We start from the raw sequence: 23,654 nt of genomic DNA, 5'->3' as shown, positions 1-23,654 counted from the left end.
TTTTTAGTTATTTCTCATTTCCGTCACCATATATATCATGCTCCAGAATCTGCGCATAAGAATAGCTCATGGTCACGCCTTTTCCGTCGGTCTAACACTATGTCTCACTCTTATTGCCACATTAAATATCAACTATGAGACCTGAAGGTCATAATTTAATTTAGATTAATTCTCAATTTAATATATAATTATAATTAACCGATCACTAAATTAAATTCATCTAAGTATTTGTATACATTATTTTTTATACATTAAAGTATAGGCTTTGACGTTGTTCTAAATTATTTATGAACTAATTCGTTATTCAATCAATGATTTGTACGTTCATTCAAACTACAAAAACTATTCGACAATGCTAATGAAACCTGTCAATTATAGTTGTATAACTAGTTACTAGGTATGTCGTATATGGCGTAAAGGCGAAATCAGAGTTCTGTCCGGAGTCATATGTATAAATATATATATATATATATATGTATATTATAATATGTATGTTTCTAAGGTGCTTTCAGATGATAATTCAGGTGTAAATTATGTATGTTAAATAAAGATTGTTACATTCTTCAAGTCGGTTGAACGAGCTGTCAGGCCTATTGAGTTGTCACAAAGACAAATTTTATTACATTTAAATACATGTGGCATCTTTCAGAATTTTATTAAGTTTTGAATTAGCTTTTTTGTGTTACTTTTTATATTATTTATTTTCATTAGTTCTCCGTGAATCTGTCTTCCATATGCACATTTTATTAAATAATAGGTACTTTTAAAACCCAGTCAAAGTACACTAGAGTGTATGGTAACTTCAGTCTTGGATAACTGCTCCTGAAATATTTTCAGGCGTAAAAAAAATGTTGATGATTCACACGAAGCAAAAGGCCTTGTGATACGTTTGATTAAGACCGAATGTGGTGCGGAGCCGATTAGTTAAGTTGGGTACGTTCTTAAATCTTGCGAACTCACTATTTAATAAAAAATAATTAAATTACTTATTTCTTTATTACTTTGTTTTAGAAATAAAGAAGTTGAATCAACATAATAACAATAGGAATTGAATTATTTTAAATATAATTAAAGGTACCTAGCTTATTTATTTTTAATGTCCAAAACTAATTCCAAAAATTCATTATTGTATATTATTATGATATTGAAAATAATATCCAAAACGTGTAACGTGTGTATAAAAATAAGTTTTACTCTATTAGATTCAATGCAATATCAAAAATATATTAAGAATATAACAGCTTTGATGCTATTTACAGCGTAGTTCATGTAAAAATAGAATGACTGCGGAAGTACCGTATGTGACATTTACAAAAAGAATTTATTTGCTTCGGAAAAACTGTTCGGACCTGTTTGACAATCAGCCTAATTGTGAACCCTTTTCTCTCTTTGTTTACTCATATGTATGTAATATAATCACATTACTGGTGCTAACTTGCAAATTCCTGCTAGAAATACATGCTATATAATAAAAATAAAACACAATAATAATATAAGTAATACTTTAATATTATGCGGTGCAAGTAAATTCAATTATTTTATTTTTTAAACACAGAATAATTTTGAATTAATGTGTATACTTAGGATATATTGATAGATTAATTATTTAAATAAAATTGTAAAAGTTGTAGGTAAAAAAACTGGATAATAATGTTTATAAAGATATGGTATAGTAAAATAAATACACGAAATAAAATAGGAAAAATGCCAATGATTATAAAAAAAGTTATTCAACACAAACGCTGTAAACTTGTAAAATTCAATAAATCATTGTTGTAATAAATTCGATTACGTACCGTTAACATGAATATTTTATAAAATTAAAAAAAAAATGATTATAGCAATTTGAGAGAAGTGTTGTCATTTATACTGTTACCTAAAACATGGGGTATGTCCCATCGATATATTATTCTCCTATGAAAGGACTATGACTCTATTATTGTATGTAATCTCAATAATTTGTATACAATAAATTGATGTCCATTTTAACAAAACGCATAGCACATAATATTTCTAACGCCATATTTGAGATTGTATAGAAGTTTGAAAATATTGAATGCACATAGAAAATGTCTAAATTACACAATTTTGTAAAGTACATTACTTATAAAATACATGTAAAGATTGTGGAAGTTAATTTATGAAACAATGTGCGCCAATCGTATACAGATTGGTATAGTTACCTACGAATATTTTAACTTTTGTAGCATGTGCTTTAATAAATGCTTGAGTTAGGAAAATACATTCACAAGAAGTAATGTCTAAAAACTGAAAGTTTATCTTGATTGACATAACATCAAAAGTTCACTGACGAGACAATAAATTATTCACTCTTCAAAGTTATGTTTACGGTAAAGAATAATTAATTTCATTTGAAAAGAAACTTTTGTTTGAGAAATACGCCGGATTTTCAATTATATTCGAAATAATACAGAAAACTTTATTGACTTCTATTCAATGGTTTCAACTGAAAATCTTACTAATTAAAAAATAACCACTTTAGATTATTATTTCACTCTGCCAAAAGAGGTGAAAAATAAAATTAAGTTGAATAATATATGAATAGAGAATTTTGGGTTTTGTAAGTAAATAAAAGGTAGGTAATTGTTTAAAAATAAATAAAATATAATAATTTATTTTACTTATGCATTAGTCTTCAAAAGAACATCTGCCAAGGGGGTAGGTAGTACAAGTACAATATTTACTTTGGCAAATAAATCGTACTACGGTTTACTTATGGAGGTTCTGCAGACTAAGACTATATTATGGATCGGAATGCCAGGCTCTATAAAATAAATAGGCAAGTCGAGATCCACTTAGTATATCGTTTCTTTAAAAATACTTATAATAATATTATTATTCTACAGATTCAATATTTTTAATTTAATGAAAAGATTTTATTAAATAAAAATAAAAAAGATTTATTATACTTGTATTATAGTATATTTTTTTAATACTTCTACAGGCTATTATAGTAATCTAGTGAAACGGTAATTTATTTAGTAATAGAACAGAAATAATCATAAACACCCAGGTTTTGATAAAATCACATACATATATTGTGACCTCACCGAGAATCAAACTCAGAGCCCCTGGAAGAGTGGCTAGTGCTTTACGCACTGAATATAATAATAAATTAGAGTACTTATATGTTTTATAGCTTTGCACCTTTTTCGCATTTTTCACTAAACTGATACGCCTATTTGCCTGATTACCTCGCATAAAATTAGATCAAATGATATTCACTTGCATCAATAAAATATAGTAATAAATAAATAAATAGATAATATATGTAAAATAAATATTTTTAGAATATTATATTACATCATTTTCATCCTAGAATCGGAATGTAAGTTATGAAGCATATACTTTACTTCCACGTACTTTTAATACTAGTAGTGGGTAATGCTTGAAAGTCAGTGTCATTTTTTTGCAAAATAAATATATTTCTAAATCAATATAAGTATTGTTTTAAAAACGCGTTTATACCGAACAATAAACCGCAGAATTGATGATGCGTGTAAATTCATTTGATATTAAAGAAAAATATCCCCGAATACAGGAAAAATCAACAAAATAAATTTCGTAACAGCGAGCAGTTTGCTATCAAAAAAGTGTAATAAATTTTACTCTCATACGTGTCGTTAAATATTTCATGTAGGTAGGTACATACAAAAAAGGTTGAAAACAAAACAAAGCAAACTAAAATTATTAGTCGAAATAAACCGATATATTGTTCGATTCGGCTTTTAACCGCCCATAGTTTTGATCACTGTAATTCTGACTAGAATATATTATTATTAATACCAACAGTATATTGTTAAGTAATTATATATTGTATCGTTTAAATGAAAAAGTTAAATAGTAATTTTATAATTTGAGAAAGAATTTTCGTCTATTTTTTTCAGTTCGTAGAAGGAAACGTATGTTTTTATTTATATTATTACTCAGGAATATTAATTATTTCAAATAGGTTAGCATTTTTACTTTTTTCTACGTTACATTGCCACGTAATTTTAGTAGGTACCTACGTATTTTATTACGTCGTTGTTATTAATGAATATCGAACATTATTTACTGTTTTAAAAAGTGTACTATTTATACGTTATTTACCTTTATGATATTATACATTAGCAAATAGGTAGCCACAGATGTACAGACAAAAGCAGATTTTACCACGTTTTTATTAGCTCGTATTCTTGTTTGTCCGGTACAGATTTTTTCTTGTGCAGTAAATTTTTTTTCTTGTTTGTCCAAGATTTTTAACTAACTTCCCGACTAGCTAGACATTTGAAACTTTTAGAATATATCAGAACACGACGATAATGCATTTTTTTACCATCTTTAAGGAGAATTAAATTCATTTTCAGTTAATTCTGTTTTGTATGTTACGGAAAAAATCAAGTAATATTTACTACTCACTATTATTGGTTTCTAAGTGGGTCCTGGCAACTAAATTATTAATATATATGTGCGTTACTATGGAAATCAATATGAAATGTCAAAATGACATTTCTGTATTCTATAATATGTATTCAGTATTTCTATCAAGTACAATAAAAAGTTTTTATTAACGCAATGCTTACGGGCCCTTTTAATTAATTTTGTAATTAACGTGTTATTTGCATTTGAAAAGTAATTAGCAAAAACACAATTTTGTGCGGCCCGTAAGCTATGGGTTAACCCATATAGAATTGTCAAGTTTATATGATTCAACATAAAATTTAAAAACGTGGTATATACAAAGTTCTTTTTATCTTGTAAATATTTAAATATTATATCTTTCGTTATTTTCTAATGGATTTGATATTTTACGAGGGGGTGAAATTAAGCAAAGAAAAAATATTAATACAATATAATATTAATGCACGAAATTATTAAACAGCGTAAAATTATAAAGATGTTACAATGATGACACGGTTTGGTATGACATGACAGTGTGACAAAAATATTATGACATTTAGATGACAAAAACAATATAAATAATTTCTTAATTAATTTTTAATTTTCAGGCCTGCGAAACTTGGACTCTCTCGGACTCGCCCACAATCACCTAAAGGAAATAGACGGAAAAGTATTTTCGCATCTGAATCTTCTCAACTCGCTTGAACTCGATGGCAACGGCATCTCACACATTCACGAAGGGGCGTTTAATGGATTGGAAGGTAAATAATCTATTTAATTTATTACGTCATTACGGCACAAATTATTGCAATACTTTATTTATAAGTATAGAAATAAAACAAATACATTTCTGTATTTTTTATCTTTGTATATCAATTAACTATTTTGCTGTAATTCAAGAATATATTCGATACGTAATCGAGTAATTTAGTTAATTATGGTAGCTTTTTTGGGTTTTACACTAATAGGATAAATAATAAAATTTAATGGATCTGATAATGTATTATGTTGAATGTATAATAAAGTAATTATTTAATATGAATTTCAAACAACCAAATTCTAGTAAGCTTAATTAAATTTTGAAATGTGTGCTTATATAAGAACTTTTGTGTAGAAATACAATAATTCCACTGAAAAATTAATTAAATAAACAGTTTTTTTATATGATTTTTATTGGACAATTATTTAAACTGGTTAATTTGTCAATAAATTGAAAACAGCGTTCAAAAAAATACTCATTCTATACGAATCCGTTTTAATAAATGTACACATAAAATGTATATTATGATAATTTGGGCGCGCAGGCAAGGACGGGGTTTTCGATTTGAATAGAATATTACTTTGTCTTCGTCTTCATTTCCGCCAGGATTTCATGACCAAGGATCGTGACCCTGATTATTAGACTATAAAACAGCCTTAGAAACGGAACGTTCCCACTCCATTCCATACGACGACACGCAAGGATTATAGCCACTGTAAGGCCTATGGTATTCATGAAATTGGTACAATCATATTATGGGACATCTAATATTTTGATGCGGCATGTCTAAAAAATAAAACAACGCGGACGACACAAACGGACACTAATTATTTTTACAAAATATTGCAATGGAGATTGCTTTGTCATTCATCTTTAACGAATACTTTTCTTTGCGAAGGAGCGAGGAAAGACCAACATTATGATTAGCGTTTTGTAACTCACCGCACTCAGATAAATAAATATCCTCATCGGCTAAGATGCCTTGCCTCTTCAGTTATCGAGTATATCGAGATACCGATATACCTTCCAGACAGCGAAAGACCGTTTATGTCTCTGTGAAAGTTCCTCTGCTGGCTCTGTCTAAATATTGATGATTCTTTCTTCACCCTTTTGGGCTAGTAAAGAGAACCATTACCATTCAACATGACTCGGGGTTTAAAATACCGTGGGTTTCGTGGGTCTCGGATTCAAATTTCAGGTTTGGAAAATTCACATATTGGTTTATCAATGTGTATTTAAGCTCAGAGCATAGACCAAAATAATAGTTTACGCAAGTAGCTAACACTCTTTTCTCGTAAGAACAAAAATCACAAGATACACAAATGATAAGATCGTAGAGCTAATTACAAAAGAAAAGTTTCAATGTAACATTATTATTATCTTAAAATTTTTACGTATAAATGAAATTGTCAGTATGGAGCTAAATAATAAAAAAAATCATTAGGTTTAATGTTATTTTGTCATTTGTTAATAGAAATGATAGTTTTTGTAAAATTTTCTTCAATAAAATGTTATCGTACACCATATTCTTACCTATAGCATATTAAAATTAATTAAATTTTTGAATTTTATGATAGTATATGTATTTTTAATATGAAATATTCTTATATACAATTTATTATTTTTGTTCAGGAATGGATTTAAAAATAGCCAAAGAAAAAAAATTAATAAAAATATTGTACATTAATAAAAAATATGTCTCTCGTTATTTTAACGGTGAAATATTTTTTTAACGCAGCAATAGAAAATACAAACATGTACAGTAGAAATGTTCGTCGTTTCTCGATTAAATAAAGCGGTTTCGTGACAGCGTTCACAATTGCTCAAACAAAAAAGAAAAATAAACTGAATGTTTTAGATACGCAAGCTTTCGAGACTTACGGACGGAGATTGCAAAGACTCTGCTCCCAGATTTATTGCCCACTGTATTATCTCATGAACTTTGCACTCCGTTATTGCAGTGTTTTGTACAGCGGTTTCCACCGGATCCCTTTATTACTTTCCGTATGTGTGTTTAACGTAATATCTACCCCTTTTGAACACATTTGTAACGGGACTTAGTTTATTGCTGAACATTACCCTCAGTGATATTGAATAAAACAAAATGTGTTTTTGGTGAGGATCACAAAGCATAAAATTAACCACACACGTATTTATTACACTATAGCAGGGATGGCAAACTTTTTTATATACGCGTGCCAAAATTTCTCAAATAATATTTTTCAACTGTCCGACGTGCCAAGCAGTTTTTTTATGGCGAAAATTTTTTTTAAGTTTTATAAAAAATGGTTAATAATTCTATTAAAAAGGTTTAAAAATTACAATTCAGTTATTGATATTATCTCTTCCACCATATTTCTAGCCGAAGGCATATCTTTTATTCATTGAGTATTTTTTCCTTGTTTTCAAAATACTCAAAGTGATCGTGGAAGCATTTAAACCACTCTTCTTTAATATTATATTCTCCATCGCGGAGCAGTTTTCCATTTTTTAGAGATTATGTTTGAGGTAAAATAACAAGCAGTTATTATATTTGAATGACTGCCGATAATTAGTTTCATAAAGTTTGTTGATTGTTTATTTTATTTGCAATCGTAAGATTGCATTAAACGGAATGATTTGCCTGCAGTTTTTTATACAATGCGATTTGTCATTATTTATGCATGAATTTCATCGTGTGCGTTTGCGCATCGATTGGTACCTAAAGATATTATGAAAAAACAAAGAAAATATGCATGGCTATGGCTAATATTATATTATATTATAAGACTTCAGTATAAATTTATTTGTAAAACGTTTTTATAAAAAAAAATATTTTTTAAATATATGTATATAAAAAATAATATTTCTTTTCTCTTCAAAATGAAACATTCGCGTGCCATACAAAATCATATCGCGTGCCACTGGTAGCACGCGTACCATATGTTTGCCATCCCTGCCTTATAGCATGGGTTTATTATACGATTTAAATTACAACTACACACGCAATAACCATATTTTGATTGATACAATCAATTATTATCGTTGTTAAGTTATTACCATTATCCACGTCTCAACATCCATTCTACGTCATTCATAGTTTTACTGAGAGTATATCAAGAGCCTGCACTGTACCAACACTTCGGTTGAAATGACCGAACGAATCGGGAATTGAGGAGCTTGGCTAGTATACTGACTCTTACAGAAAAGATGCAACTTGCATCCTGTAATTTATAACACGAAAACTTTAACAATATAAGGCTAAGTTGGCAGACCTTGGAGCCAAAATTACCGTAGATATCTACCTAAAAACTAATATGTACTGAAGGCAATCTGGTTATCTATATGCTACACATTGTACATAAGTATATAAAAAGTTTTTTCAATTGATATTAGAAGATTATTTTCATTTCGCAATGAGGTGTTATACGTCGGAGCTTAGCGTAAATAAGACTTTTTTCAATAATAATGTTAACAGTAAATTCCATGTGAAAATTCATTGTATTAATTATTAAATAAAACTGACAAAACTATTTTTCATTGGTAATCGTGTTTATATAAAATAATATTAGCAAGTTAATACACAATAAGTGATATTGTACGTCTCCAACTTACACTCACTAACAGTATGGAGAGGCTCGTAGTGGCTTTTACTTGGTCGGCCTACAGAGCATGCTGACCCTCTTTGTTTCACTGACGATGAGTTGTCTCCAAATTTTTGTCGTTGCTTCTGCCTATATGGAAATAAATCTGTAGAAATATCTCTGGAGATATTTTGGAAAATCAGTTATATAACATTAGTTCTTATACGATTATCATCGTGTCTCTTTTGTACAAGGAAACCTCAATATGCGTCATACAAAACTATATAAATACGCAATATTTAAAATAACCTGACATGCTAGAAAATAATATGATACTTTGTATTTTTTTCAATTAAATTATACTGGCAACGAATGTTTTTTCATATTTTATTCTAACTTTTCCGTCTCTATCTACCAATATTAATAAAGTATCAGAAAAAACAATAACCATATATTCAGGTCTCTAATAAGCTTGGTGTGAGAGGGTAAGGTTAAAAAGGTTTATTATTTATTACGAAGGTGACGTGAAATATAACTTTTTTTTTTATTGAAGTAGGTAAATAATAAAAGTTGAGAAATGAATACCAGTAGCTTTTCAGTTCACATCAAAGCTTAAAAGAATTATGATTTTTAACTTACATTTTTAGATATATACGTTTTTGATACACTTTGTTTATAAATGTAAACACTTGAATGTAAATTGTGTATTGGAACGAAAGCTTAATAATCAATAAGGGTTTTTTGTATGTTTTCATAAAAGTTTACCATAATATTCAATACACAAAAAAAGATTACAATACATTGGCTATCGTAATATACTGTACTTAGACGTAGTAATGTTGATTCGTGATCCGTATGATACGTATGATATAACAAAAAGTAATGGCATTTATGGAAACATATCGAAACAGTTTTCTGAACTAAATTTTTTTATTGAAAACAAACACATTCTTCGTCTGCTCTTTATCAAACTCATAATGGGAGCATAAAATTTTATGACTTTCAATGCGCTGATGAATAAATTCATTGAAGCATGGTTTACGGTTGAAAATAATTTTTGTCAATATGGGCGCATTAAAATCGGTATATTATTACCACATGCAAAACCCACGTTCGGAAAATTTACCTTTTATTTTACGAGGGTATAATATTCAAATGAGAACCCCTCATAGAAAATACTTGTATAAGGAAACATTCTATATAATATTTTAATGCACTGAGATGTTAAACTAACCGCCAAAATACATAGGTATATATTTTTTTGTTATATACATAATATATTAGCCATTTTAATTAACAATAATTTTTGATAGGCTACTTCACTGAAACAAAAATATAGTTTATTTAAAAAGCGGTTTTATAATAGGTGTTTTAAATTATGTATATTCAATGTTAATTATGGTTAATATCAATAATAATATTTAAAGAAACAAAATAAAATTAACCTAATTGAGTATTTAATAATTACAATACAATTGTAAATGTTCACCTATATTGGTAATTTTACTTTTGATTTTCCACACAATGATTTTCAGGTAACGATATGTTAATACAGCGCTTGGCATTAAGTTCTATGTTATCATAAAATTAATAGAATAATACTTATTATCATTCTGAAGACTCTGCTTAAAGAATTTCAGGTAAGAGTCCTTCAAACAAAATTACTAAGTGTATTCACATTTATGTTTTCTATAAGAAAATGCTATAATCATTATGTTCTTTTTGGCTATACCTCAGGGGATTATGAGACTTCACAAAACGACGCCATTTCATTCGAATTGACGTCGAAAAAATGTGGCTTTATTTTCGTTAGCTCGGACATAATATAAGACACTTTTATATGACAGAGTGCTGTGATATACTTACATTAAAAACGTATATTATGTTTCATGATTTTATAATACTATTATAAAGAATAATATAGGTACAATATTAAATTCCACAATTTATTTTATCCGTATTCAATATACATATTTTAAAAATACTTCTATTTTTTTTATTCAATACGAGTACGCACACGATTTAAAAATTATAGAAAATACATCATTTTGAAAAACCTCACAAATTTAACTCGAATTCACATCTTTCCCTTTCCGAGTGAGTACTCTAGTTTTCGCGCTATGATTCTATTGTTCATAAGAAATATATTTATTTTTATTTATAGAATGTGTAGGTGGTTTTTTTTACAATTTGATTAGATTATAATGGATAATATTTTCAGTGGTGATGTGAAAAGGGATTTTAATTAAACTACAGACACTAGTTTTCATTCATTGCTTAATGTGTCTTCTACTTGGCATTCCTTTGTCTTCTATTCAAGAGATGTAGTTGAAGAATCCAAGTTTTTATTTATTCATAAAAAATAAGATTACTGTAGTTTTTTCTTAGATTCACCAAGAGTGAATTTAATAAATATTATCTCTTCTAAATTGAAAATATTGTTGTATTTATGTAGGTACTTAAAAAACCGTAGTTTGTACGTTGTAATAATTTTTTGCGATCAATAATTCCTAGTTGGATATAAAATGGGTAAATACAAAGTAAAAAATACAATTTGACATTTAAACTAGATACAAACATAAATGTTATTTAATTATTTATTCATGACACTATATGCGATGACACGCACAATTATGTCACAAACTTTTTGCATGCTTTGCAATAGCAATGGTTTTAGTTCCAGAAACGGCCGCTGTGACGTGTACGTCTCGATATAGAAGCCGGAGTCTACATACATTTTTTTAGTTGATCACACGCAATATAATATATCTCTCAGTATTTAATGTTTAATTATAGGTACGTATTAAGAATCTAATTATAAACAAAGTAAATCATCATTCCCGCTCCTAATTCATGATACATCGCCGTATCCAAGACAATACCTCGTTTCATATTTTTTGATGGTATCGAATTTTATATTTAACTATAACCATGTGAAAAACTATTATAAATGTAAAGAATTTCATTTTATATTATTATACAGTCGGGTTTTTATGGTAAAACATATTGTAGGACTGAAAAAATCGTATATTTTAAACTCTTCTCCTCCATACAGCAAAAAATCTGTTTATACGTATTTACGTATCTACACAGAGTTGAGGTTATGTTACTATATTTTTAGGTGTCTAATTTGTTAGTCGTTTACTTAACGTAACGTAACATTGAATGCAATGTTGAAAAATTAAAAAAAGAGTGTTAAAACGGTTAATCAAAAATTAATTCATTTACTCTTAATATAATGGAGTGAGAACGTACTGGCACGTGAATAACAGTGAAACATTTACCTATAGATATGTGAATATATAGCAGAAGAAATATAAAAGTTATTAAATTTAATATGGTAATTCTATATATGGACATAATAAAATAATATAGATGTTAAAAAACACTGTAATTTAGGTAGTTAACAAACATTTATTACACCATAAAAAATATATAGACAAAATCATTAAAAATATAAAAATACTTCGTATTTTAAACAATTGAGACTTACGATTTTTGGTTTGCAGATACACTGAATTAATACAAATAATAAAAATACGTAGTTACTACTTATCTGAACCTCATTGATTTGTCCTTTTATATGAATTGATTCTATTCAAAATTTCAAAACCTTGATGGTTGCTGTCATACGATAGCAACTATCAAGGTAAAAATGATTAGCAAAAAGATACATCCATGAGTGAAGTCAAGGTTTTTAAAGTGGTCAAGTAGAGGAATCGAATGCCTTTCTTCTGCAGCGAGCGTCGCATTTTGTGCGAAAGAGAAAATCAATCTCCAATATTTATCGTTTTGTTAGATCATACTTATACCTAGTGTAGATTGGGTATATTTGCAACGTGACAAACCGATGGTCAAACTTGACATTTCGTATCTGACAATCAATATTTTTGACAGGGGGTAGTTAAAATGTTATACAAAAACTATTAAATGATATTAAATAAAAACAACTACCCCCTATCAAAAACATTAAATTTCAGATAGGAGGTGTCAATGTTAGAACATCGATACTTTGAATTAAATATCATATTGAACATTGATTTTGTGTCAGATGTTAATAAACATTGATTTTGTATCAAATGTTATTGTATTGATTTAGAAACTGACTATCTACTCTTGCTCTACTGTGGTATAAGTAACGGAAATAATAATTAATACACATTACGTCATTACGTAATAATAAACTACATCAAGCTTTGGCCATAATATTATAAAGGTTAACGCGTGGAAAGGTTAACACTTAGTTTTGTATCCGTTTTAGAAATAATTTTGTTTAAAATAGACTACCTACTAGTACCTATTTGAATAATTAATTATGAAAGCAATTTCCCTTCAAACTATATAAAATAAAAGTTTATTTTAAGCAATCAGTTTTTGTTACAGGTTGTTTAATTATCCATTATTTATTACGCTCAAAAGTAATTATTATTTTGTAGACTATTTATTTAGTGTATAGCGGTTAATATAATATTAAGTAAATAATAATATTATTATAACAACTATCGGTAATTATTATTGACGTATATATACTATACAGCAGCGGTGCCTAACCCGTAGCTCGCGAGCAACGTGTTGCTCGCGTACTGTTCTAAGGTGGCTCGCGGCTCGCGTATTCAGATTATGTATTAAGCGCGCACTGTATGTCAAATATCGGCAAAATTGCTACTCACTGTGGTAACACCTCGTCGGTAATCACTACTGGCAAAAAGGCGAGAGTAATAGTAGTTTCAGATATCAGTTTGGCAATTATATTTATCATATAGTTACCTTAATAATTATGTCTGAATATGAGACAGAGAAAAAGAAAAAATGGACATTCACTTTTCAAGAAGATTGGGAAGAAAAATATTTTTTTAAATTATTTTAAGAACAAATGTATTTGTTTGATTTGCAGTTCAACAGTTGCTATTGGAAAAAAGTGTAATGTAGAACGACATTTTACAACGGGTCATAAAAGATATGGCACTGAATATCCTACTAACAGCAGGTTAAGAAAATTTAAGTGTAGGAATTGAAAAAATATTGTATTGTTTTGAATATGTAGTAGATTATATAAGTAGTAATAAACAGTAGTCGTGTAATATTATTTTGTTTTCTTTGAGCAATTGTGTTGATTTTTTCAAAAAAAAAGTCATCGCCCTATGTGTGGCTTGCCTAAATTTTTAAAATTCTTAATTTGCCCAAGTTAGACTTAAGGTTGGGCACCAATGCATACCGTATAATTTGAATGTCTTTAAATAATAATTTTTCATAACAGTTTCCTTTGTCAAATTCTATTTTATCATAAAAAGGAAAATAAGTTTAAACTAATTGTATGTTTTAAAATGACGTAATAAAAACCAAGTGTAATCCAGTTATTATTTACAATTTTGATAGAATAACGTAATATAAATGATTTTTTTTAAATAATATTATCCACGGATTTGTATTGTTATTTGATACAATTTTTTAAATAAAATACTATAATTTATAAGAACAATATATTTTTGTCTTTATTACTAATTATTGGTCATAATATCATTTTGTTACTTCAATATTTTTTATATTAATAATAATGCCAGATAACCATCGATAAACAGTTTAATTTTTGTAATTTCTATACATCCCCTATAATAAATAAAGCATAAAAATAGTGCTGAAATAAAATTAGGAACACGACAAAAGATATTTATATGCCATATCAATACTACAATAAGTGTGTCGCTAGATTTCAATATCAGCCAAATCCATAATTGATGAATAGGAGAAAAACAGCTTTTTGTTTTCTCAAATACACAATCACAAGGGTGAAAGTTTATATTATTTCGAGTATAAAATATTTAAAATTAATAATATATTAATATATGATAATTCAGAAATTTTAGAAAGCAGTAGTTCTTCAGCAAGTCACAAAAAAGTCAAAAATACCTAAAAGTGGACTTGGCCGATTTAGAAATGTAGCGACACAAGTAGTTTATATTATTGCTAAATTAAATTGTACGTTTAATACAAAGCACACAACTTACTGGAAAACATTACTTTTTCTATTATTTTATCATTAACTTATATTATAAGTCAGTAGTTAACAATCAAAACAGGACATGTCCCATGTATACAATACCTAAAATTATTTATTCTCGGAATATAATTCTATAATAGTTACACGCACACAAAAATAGCCAAAAAAACATCAATTTCATATTTTATGTCAAGAGACTTTAAAAAATGGAATAACTTTCAAATATGTCCAACGTTATTGATACTCACAATGAGACACGACCTTTTACATTTATTTAGTACACCATTGTAGGCAAATCGAATTATAGAAAAGTTAATTTATCCCTGAACGGTAAATAGTGGACATGTCCAATTTTGATTGTTACCCACTGAAATATCAAAATGTTAACAACGTGTCATTTTTTGATCTTAACGCAATACGACCATTTCTTCCCAGTACAGCAGCTTACGGTGAATTGTGATACAGTGAAATGTAACACGTACAATTTACGTGTAACCGAGTTATATGCTGATTGCATTATGTTCACACAGAAATAATATATCAAACCGATAGTCAAAAATAACGCGATTTGATAAGCATTTCATGTAGAGCCTGATAGTTAAAATTATCGCAATTTAGTAGTAGACAAGTAGCTTGATTGGTTAAAGCATATTGGCGTGATACCAGTGGATATACGAGCTTAAATCTCGTCGGGCGTCGTATTTTTTTCAAATGTGATTTTTTCTAGTAGGTATATATCTAAGGTATTTTCAAGTTGTATGTTCAATATAATATTATCATTATAACGAATTAAACGTTTTGAAATGTCTGATAATTTCTCGTGTAGTTAACTGTTAAGTTTTATGTCATATTAAAAAAGTAATTAATATTATTTCAAATTTAATTTAATCGATATTGTAATTATGATATTTCTATTATGTAGAGTTCAGTTGCTAAAATTCGTTATGTTACCTTAACTGTGGCCCTTTCAGCACCTTTTTATGCCACGTCACCCGTATTTTTTCCTCATGGGTCATCTCATCAGGGTCCTAACGGTTTCAAGTGCAAGCTATCCAATTCCCATTTAGACCTTTTTTAGGTTTTCAATTATTTCAAGTATTGCCCCATTTATTTTTCTAGAGCCGGACCCCCAAAATCACTAGGATATAACGCAACAATATCAGAATTTTATATATTATGCTTGTTATTCTTGTATACAATATTTACGTATAAATAAGCATGTATTTGCCTTTCTTAATTAACTAAAAAATATCATTTTATTTAAATTTAAGTGAAAGCTCCGCCTATCAGACGTAAAAAATGATACTTCCATATTTGAGTTTTTTTTTTGATAATTTACATTTTAAAGTGTTTTAATTAAGAAATGAAAAATTTTTATCATAAGTCAAAGATATACTTTCAATTTAATAAAACGACATAAAATGTGTTTTTTTTTAAAGAATCCCATTTACTTAATACTCCATAACATGGTTTCCCAAACTATGGGTCGCGACCCACCAGTGGGTCATGAGTGAATATTGAGTGGGCCCTCTCGCCACTGTATACATGAATTAAAAAAATAGTAAGTGACACATTTGATATTTCATTCCGCTATTTATAGAAAAATTGAAATAAACTTAAGTTACGAAATTCTGGCTCTCATTTGCTGATAATTACCCTTTCCTGTTCGATGACGCTATGGAAGTCTTCCTCCTCTTTACTGCTTCATATCTATGTGAGGTCAGATTTTCGGCTATGGTTAACATTAAAACTTAACTTAACATTAATACCGAAATAAATTGGATATATCAAACTCACTGCGATTAAAAGTAACTAAAGTCGAAGTTGATGCTAAAACTTTAATGAAGAAAAATAAGAAACAAATACATCTTTCCCATTAAAATAACTGTGTAAAAAAACCTTGCAGGTATTTAAGTAATATTTTTTTTTATTTAAGTTGTATTTCTTATTTCAACAGTCTTTCATTCATATTGGTAAAACTTATAAAAAATATTTTTTTTATTTCAATTAGAACAAATAAGACAGCAGTAAGTAGTTCCACGACTCGCCACTAAGGAATCTGAGCATTACCAATATGTATGCCCTCTTTTCTCTAAGACAGCTAAGAGGTGGGTCCCAAGATTGGAAATTTTTGTTAGATGGGTCGAAGTCCAGTCAACTTTGGGAACCACTGCTCCATAATATTATTTTACGGACATGTTTATTATTTACATTTATTCACAAGATTATTTACTATTTCAGAGTTTTAATGCTTTTTTATATTGTCAATACCTTGATGTAAAATCATAAACGTAACGGAAAAAAGTTGAAGTAGTATGAAATAAAACCTCAAATGCATATTTTTCATGTATAGAAAACTGTATCGGTAGTACACTAAAGTTCACCCGTAGATGGATGTGTGTTCAAGTTGATTTTTTCCAATAAAGCTGAGCTGTGTGTTGGGGTTGCTTATAATTCAGCATACGCGAATAGTAATAAAGATATTGAGAACTGTTTATTACATATTATATATGATCATAGTTGTTGGGGTTTCTATATCAAAGTACAGCAATTTTAAAATTTTGACCGATTTAAAAGTTACTCGATATTGATAACAACCGATTGCCTGAAATGTATTAAGTTAATATTTATGGTAATAATAAATATACATAAATAAAACATCTATCTTATGTCATTTAAAAAAACATTAATCATCTACATACGAGTAGATAAAACATGATAAAAGTAAAGCTCGTTTCCTCGAAGCTAAAGCCGTAGACTTGCCAAACATGTCAAAGTTAAACAACGTTTATTTTTCAATGTCAGACTCACGGCAAACAAGTTGTAGGGTAAATAGCCTTTACTTGGATGAAGTATTTCTTCACAGAAAAGACTCTGTAAGAAAAAAATATGCCAATTCATTTGGGGTTTGCCCTCTTTAATTTTCAAACAAGTGTTGTACTTGAGATCTAATTATTACATTCGTTTGCACTAGGTATTGAAAAACAAAATGTATTGACTGAATATCTTACTAGATAAATCGTATAATTTTGTAGCATTGATTAAAAAATGTTTAAAACTGAGAATAAAGACATTAATTTACAACTATCATATACATAGCGTACATATATTTTTTTTATTGACGATTAACAAAATAAATATTTTTTTATTTAATTAATTGAATGAGATTTTTCTTACAATGTTCTCAATTACGTTAAGCCTAGTCTATACTCTAGACCACAAACATAAACCCCTCCAAACTAATCGGTCTCACATCACATACCTCGGAATATCTCAGGAGCAGGCACCCAAGTGTGCTTTGACAGAGTTTACCAAGACTTATTCAAACAAAAAATGTTAGTGGGGGAGTGGAACATGGAGAATTAAAAAAACAAAATTTTTAAATAATAACACAAAATAAAACTAATTAAGACATTATATGAGAAAATCTTCACATCTGCAGTAAGACGCTTCATTTTTTTTACTACAATAAAATTGGCTTTTGTGGCGACCAGTTCGGATGGGTCGATGGACCCAATAGCTGATAGGATCGATTTGAGAAACTTATACCCTCTCGTTAAAGGTTCTGGGACAATCACAAAGGATGTAATTTACATCATACAGTTCTCAATTGGGTATCAAATCCTGGAGCTTGGCACAAAATCCACCTTTTTCAGTCAAAAAATGACTGGACTGTTGTGGTCAGAAGTCAAAGCGGTTATCTCTAATCACCATTGCATATTATTAGAAATTGGGAGTAGGTACATTCATTTGACGTATTGTTCACTTTCTCAGTGATACTTATTTAGCGTCAAGGTTTTTGAAGCGGGGCAAGATGAAAGTCACCAGTAACGGCCTTCTTACCTTTGAGGAGTAAGAGGGACGATCCCGGCGAGGATAAGGAGAGCGCCAGTGAAAATTGAACGGTAGGCCATAGTAAATGTCAGCAGTGCACTTCACTGCCCACTTGGTCTAGTCAGTCCAAATCGACATATATATCATTGTATCTATGAATAAATAAACATTATAAAATAATGGTTGAAAAGTTGTATATTATACTAAGAAGTCTTTTTTTATTCCGCTGCGGATTGATTCAATGAAATTAATGAATTCGATGTCATTTTTCCATTCATATTAATGCTCACATTATAGGTTGTGAAAGAAATTTAAGTTATTTCAAATATTATAAGTTGATATCTTTTTGCCGTGACGTAGGTATTTAGTAGCTTCCTTTGGCGCGCTTTTGATAAACGATTTTCGAATCAATAACATGCCCCGACAAAGAGGCTTAGACTTGCTTCCGTGATAGGATTACAAGCGCTCAAATGCCAGTAAGCCCGTCCATTATAGACGCGATCGTGTTCGAGATAACTAACATATACCTACGCCTAATGAGCCTACGCTGTGTTATTATGCTTTACGATTTTCGCTGTGTGAAAAGATTACCTACATGTAATTTGTACGAAAACACTTGTATGAAAGAAAATTGGTCGAAACCGTCAATACGATTCGCAAATGCTAGAATAGCATTCATGGATCAGCTCTTTGCCAAATATGTAAATAATTGTATGAATTAATAATATTACTAGGTAATACTAGTATTTATTTGTGGTATTTTTATGGAAAAAATAATATTCCATTTATAAATCGAATAAATATTTTATATCAATTAGAAAGCCTATCAACTAAATTATTATTTTTTATTCATTATGAATACTTCCAAAACTCTTATCGTTGATGATTTAAAGCTCCGGATTTTGAAATCAATCAAAATGAAAATAATATAAATAAGTATCAAACGTAATTACAATTATAAAATATTTATTTATAATTATGAATTTGCTATCTTCTAATATGATTTAAGCAACATATCATGGCTTTTAAACGGATGTCATAATAACCACTGGCAGCTCCCTGCTTAGGTCATTCGGTCATTGACCTGCCAAAATAAATACCTTACAATCGACATAATAATATTAATAATATGTGCAATGTCATATATAATAATATTAATAATAATCGGTGGATTTGAAATTATAGGGCGCGCGATATTGTGTCGACCCAGTCTATTGGGCTTTTATTTGTTTGGGCGATAATTCCCCGAACAAAAATATTGTGTTCGCCGGCAGTCTGAAAATTGACCCAAATTGAATATTTTTATAACTTTTTTTATCTCGTTTCTCATACATAAGACAGAGATCGATATAACACAAAATACGAGATCAAAGCTTGTAACGGTGCGTGAATTACTGTAATATCGGCAATGCCCGAGTGTGAGACAGAAGATTTTTTCACCTAATTAAATGAAACAGAATGATAACACTGACTAGATAATTGGTCTCAAGACGCAACTGTGTATGCGGTTCGGATTCGTTGACAGGTTTTGACGAATGCCTTTGGTTATTTTAATCATATGTAAGGAGTTTTTCGTGCAGTTATTGCATATACACACAACGTTTGGTTTTTAGTGATTTATAACATTTTTGTGAAGCAGTTAGTACGAACGCAGTAGCAATTGAAGTCTGTGATACAATTATAATGGAAATGGAAGCACAATTCGCATCCAACGATCATTTCATTATATCCGATTTGTTCAATAAAGAAAATTACACTGATTTTAAAAATAATTTTCCCACACGTCAAGTAAATTTGGTAAAACTGTTAGAAGAAATAAACATAATCAAGTTAAAAAATGAATTATTGGTGTTTTATCAACGAGATGATTTGCATGGCGCTAATAGTGCAGTTTCTCTTCTACATTTTTTACTCAGCAATAATTTCAACGAAACATTTTCCGAGTCGATCAAAGTTCTCCAATTTATTTGCGTCATACCAATGACAACAGTTGAAAGTGAAAGATGTTTTTCCACTCTCAAAAGAATAAAAACCTTTCTACGCAATAGGGCCAGGATAGACTGACCGCTCTTGCAATGCTCAGTATTGAAAAAAAATATGTGGGAAAAATAGACAATTTTTATAATCGTGTGATTGATGATTTTTCAAAAAGCAAAGAAAGAAAAGTGGACCTAATTTACAAAAAATTATAACGCGTTGTGTGCAATTTCGGTTAACGATGGGTTGGCGTTATGAAAAACGGACATTTTTTGAAGGGTAAGTAGGTACCTACCTATAACAATTTCTAGCACTTATTCTAAACTGTATAAAAAGTCAATTTGCAATACGTCTTTTCAGTATACAACGAAAAGGCAAATTAAAATAATATATTCAAAATTGACCTGCTAGTTTTTTCCGGATTAAGCCGCCAATGATAATAACTCATTTAGTCCTAACACCGCGACTGGCGCGTTTGGAGTAGTTGGCCATTAGATATAGTCAACGTGTTATTTAAACGTGGTAATTAAAAGGTCAGTAGTGATAGTATTTTATCTCAAAAAATATTACATACTTATTTTTTTTAAATTTGTAAAAAATATAAATTACCGCTTTGGTATTTATTACCTAGTGCACATTGATTGTGATGTTTAGACCAATTTTCGGTCATACAATTGTTTCCGTACTAATATAATCTATACAATATCGATTATTAGTAAAGATATGTAGGTAAAGGTTATTATCATTGGGTAGGTACTAAAATCCAATATAGATTATGGCTACCTTCAGGTAACGTCTCTATTCCCCTCCGTATACCGGAAGCTTCCTCCACTGCCTTTTTCGTTTTCTACAGGGTGTCAGTAAAGGTACCTTAACCACCCTTTTCCTTACCAGTTTATTCTTCCCTCTTTGAGATATGGCTTACTTAACGGACTCGTCTCACTTTCATTTGTCATCCTTGTGCAAGGAATGTCATCCGTCTTTTCCATGCAACTGTACTCAATATGTTTATTTCATAAATATCCAGCTTTAAAAATACTAATTCAAAATTTTTGTAATAATAACATTACCTACCTACACTCTTCCTTTACAAAGCAATAAATCCTTCAAAATTTAAACATACCTACTATTATGGTCAGACGTATACGGAAAATACAAAACGCAATCGAAAAAACATCACGTGGTCCGCATTTGAAATTTAAATTTAATCGTTTAACGATGGGGCCTCCCAAAAGCCTGAATGGTGCCCCCCTCAGGCGCTTGGTTAATAATTTACGCCGGTCCCCGGCCCTTAAATCCGGGCTCTCCCATACTGAATGTAGAACATTTGCATAAATAAGTTCTCCGCATCCGGTTTGGTCCATTTGCATAGTGTGCGATCATCGCCGTACTTACCCTGCGACCCTTTATGCCTAAAGCTACAGACTTTTTACAATCCGTAAATAAATTTTGCATTTTTCTTACGCAACGACTTTTTTGAAGCAGGCTTTAAAATAGTCTTTCTTTTTTTGGATTGGAAATATCGCAGAATGGATATCTATCTCTATTTGACTTGGAACGGAGACAAGTTGACTTTAGAATGTAGTTCATTTGGTTTGAACTGTCTTATTTTTTTACATTCTAAGTCCAAATATAGCATTTTCGAAAATAGAGATAATGTATTTTAAAGTAGTAAATACTTAATAAATACAATTTACGTACATACAATATAATGCTATAACAAGTCTTGAGATACTTCAAAACAGGCAAGCACATAATAAAATGGTATGAGGAGATCCAATTCGAAAAACTATCCATAAAAAAATATTATTGACTTTTTAAAGAGGTGGGATGGAACAGGATCAATAAAGAGGGTATCACTGATGTCCGCATTTATCCCAATGACCCTCTCATTTCTGAGCACTTACCCCATACCCAGACACTGCATTTTGAGTCTAGCGATGAACCCCTGCTCTACGGCTATAACTACGGGTGCCCAACTACGAAGATATAGTCGACCGCTGACAACGTAAATGACTCAATTAAAGTAGAATTAACAAAAATAACTTCGTTTTAAGATCAGTATAATAAACTATTACTTAATCAACAATTTCTTTTATTCAACGAATAATTCACAAGATTTGAGAAAATTCTGATAAATATTTTATTTATGAACTACCAGTTAAAATATTCGTAATTAAGTAAGATGCCGATAGCTTAATTGGATAAAGCACATTAGCACGATATTAGTGGTTATACAGGTTAAAATCCTGTCGGGTGTCGTATTTTTTCAAATGAGATTTTTTTTGGTTGGTCATAAATATCTGGGGTGTTTTTAAGTTATGTAACTACCTACATTACTTAATCTTTTCGATGATCATCAATTATTATGATAATTTATGCATTAACTTTAAAAGAATTTAATTTTAATTAATTTCAGGCAAATTTAATTACCCATCGCAGTATTGACTGATACGTTTGGGCATATTTACATGCTAAGTATAGTGTACGGATTATATAGTTTTAAATGTTATAAATTCAATACTATATTATTTATCTGATAACTATATACATAATACTAATAAATAAAAAATAGCTATCAAAATTTTATATTTTCTTTAAACCTTTCTTTCACGATTATAATTAATTCCGTTCGTTCCGTTGATGTCACCTTGAGTTACAACTGTACTAGGATGACAATATTATTACAGTAGGTAAAAGGTTTTTTTTATTTTGGCAACATAAATAAGTCTCATAAGGTTTTATCATTATTATTTATTATTTGTTGTATATATAAAATTATCAAAAGGTCATCAAAATTTAATTATAATCACACTGTGATTAGATAATATACTTTATTACAGGTTACAATATACTATTTTGAACTCAACTATTACTTTCACGTCTCTTTTTCACAACAAAGAACGTAGTTATGCAGAATTTAGCCAGTCCATAATAATGTCGAGCTGAGATAATGGCACTTTAGCAACAACATGATGGCTAAAAATGTATGTAAAATGCAAAATGTAAAATTGTAAATAGTATTTTATTTAAAAAATCTTTTTTTTTGCGGCTTGGCTATTTTCAGCAGAATGTAGAGAAAACCTTCTCGCATCTGATCTATATCATATCTCATTTT

The 23,654-nt window shown here is 29.3% G+C and overlaps 1 protein-coding gene across 2 annotated transcripts in view; it reads left to right on the top strand.

The window, feature by feature from the left end:
* Window positions 1-23,654, top strand: part of LOC147064588 (uncharacterized) — a 234,243-nt gene that overhangs the window by 189,379 nt on the left and 21,210 nt on the right. For both annotated transcript variants that reach the window (XM_085958286.1, XM_085958284.1), the window contains one exon: window positions 5,013-5,165. In XM_085958286.1, the coding sequence (XP_085814412.1) occupies window positions 5,013-5,165 (153 nt within the window). The remainder of the gene's footprint in view (window positions 1-5,012; window positions 5,166-23,654) is intronic.

The sequence above is a fragment of the Rhyacophila brunnea genome, unplaced genomic scaffold (assembly GCF_057557595.1).
Source record: "Rhyacophila brunnea isolate RB1 unplaced genomic scaffold, BYU_Rbru_1.0 scaffold_7, whole genome shotgun sequence".
In the NCBI taxonomy this organism is placed as follows: Eukaryota; Metazoa; Arthropoda; class Insecta; order Trichoptera; family Rhyacophilidae; genus Rhyacophila; species Rhyacophila brunnea.
The sequence above is the reverse complement of the archived record's forward strand: the minus strand, read 5'-3'. Positions and strand labels throughout refer to the sequence as shown.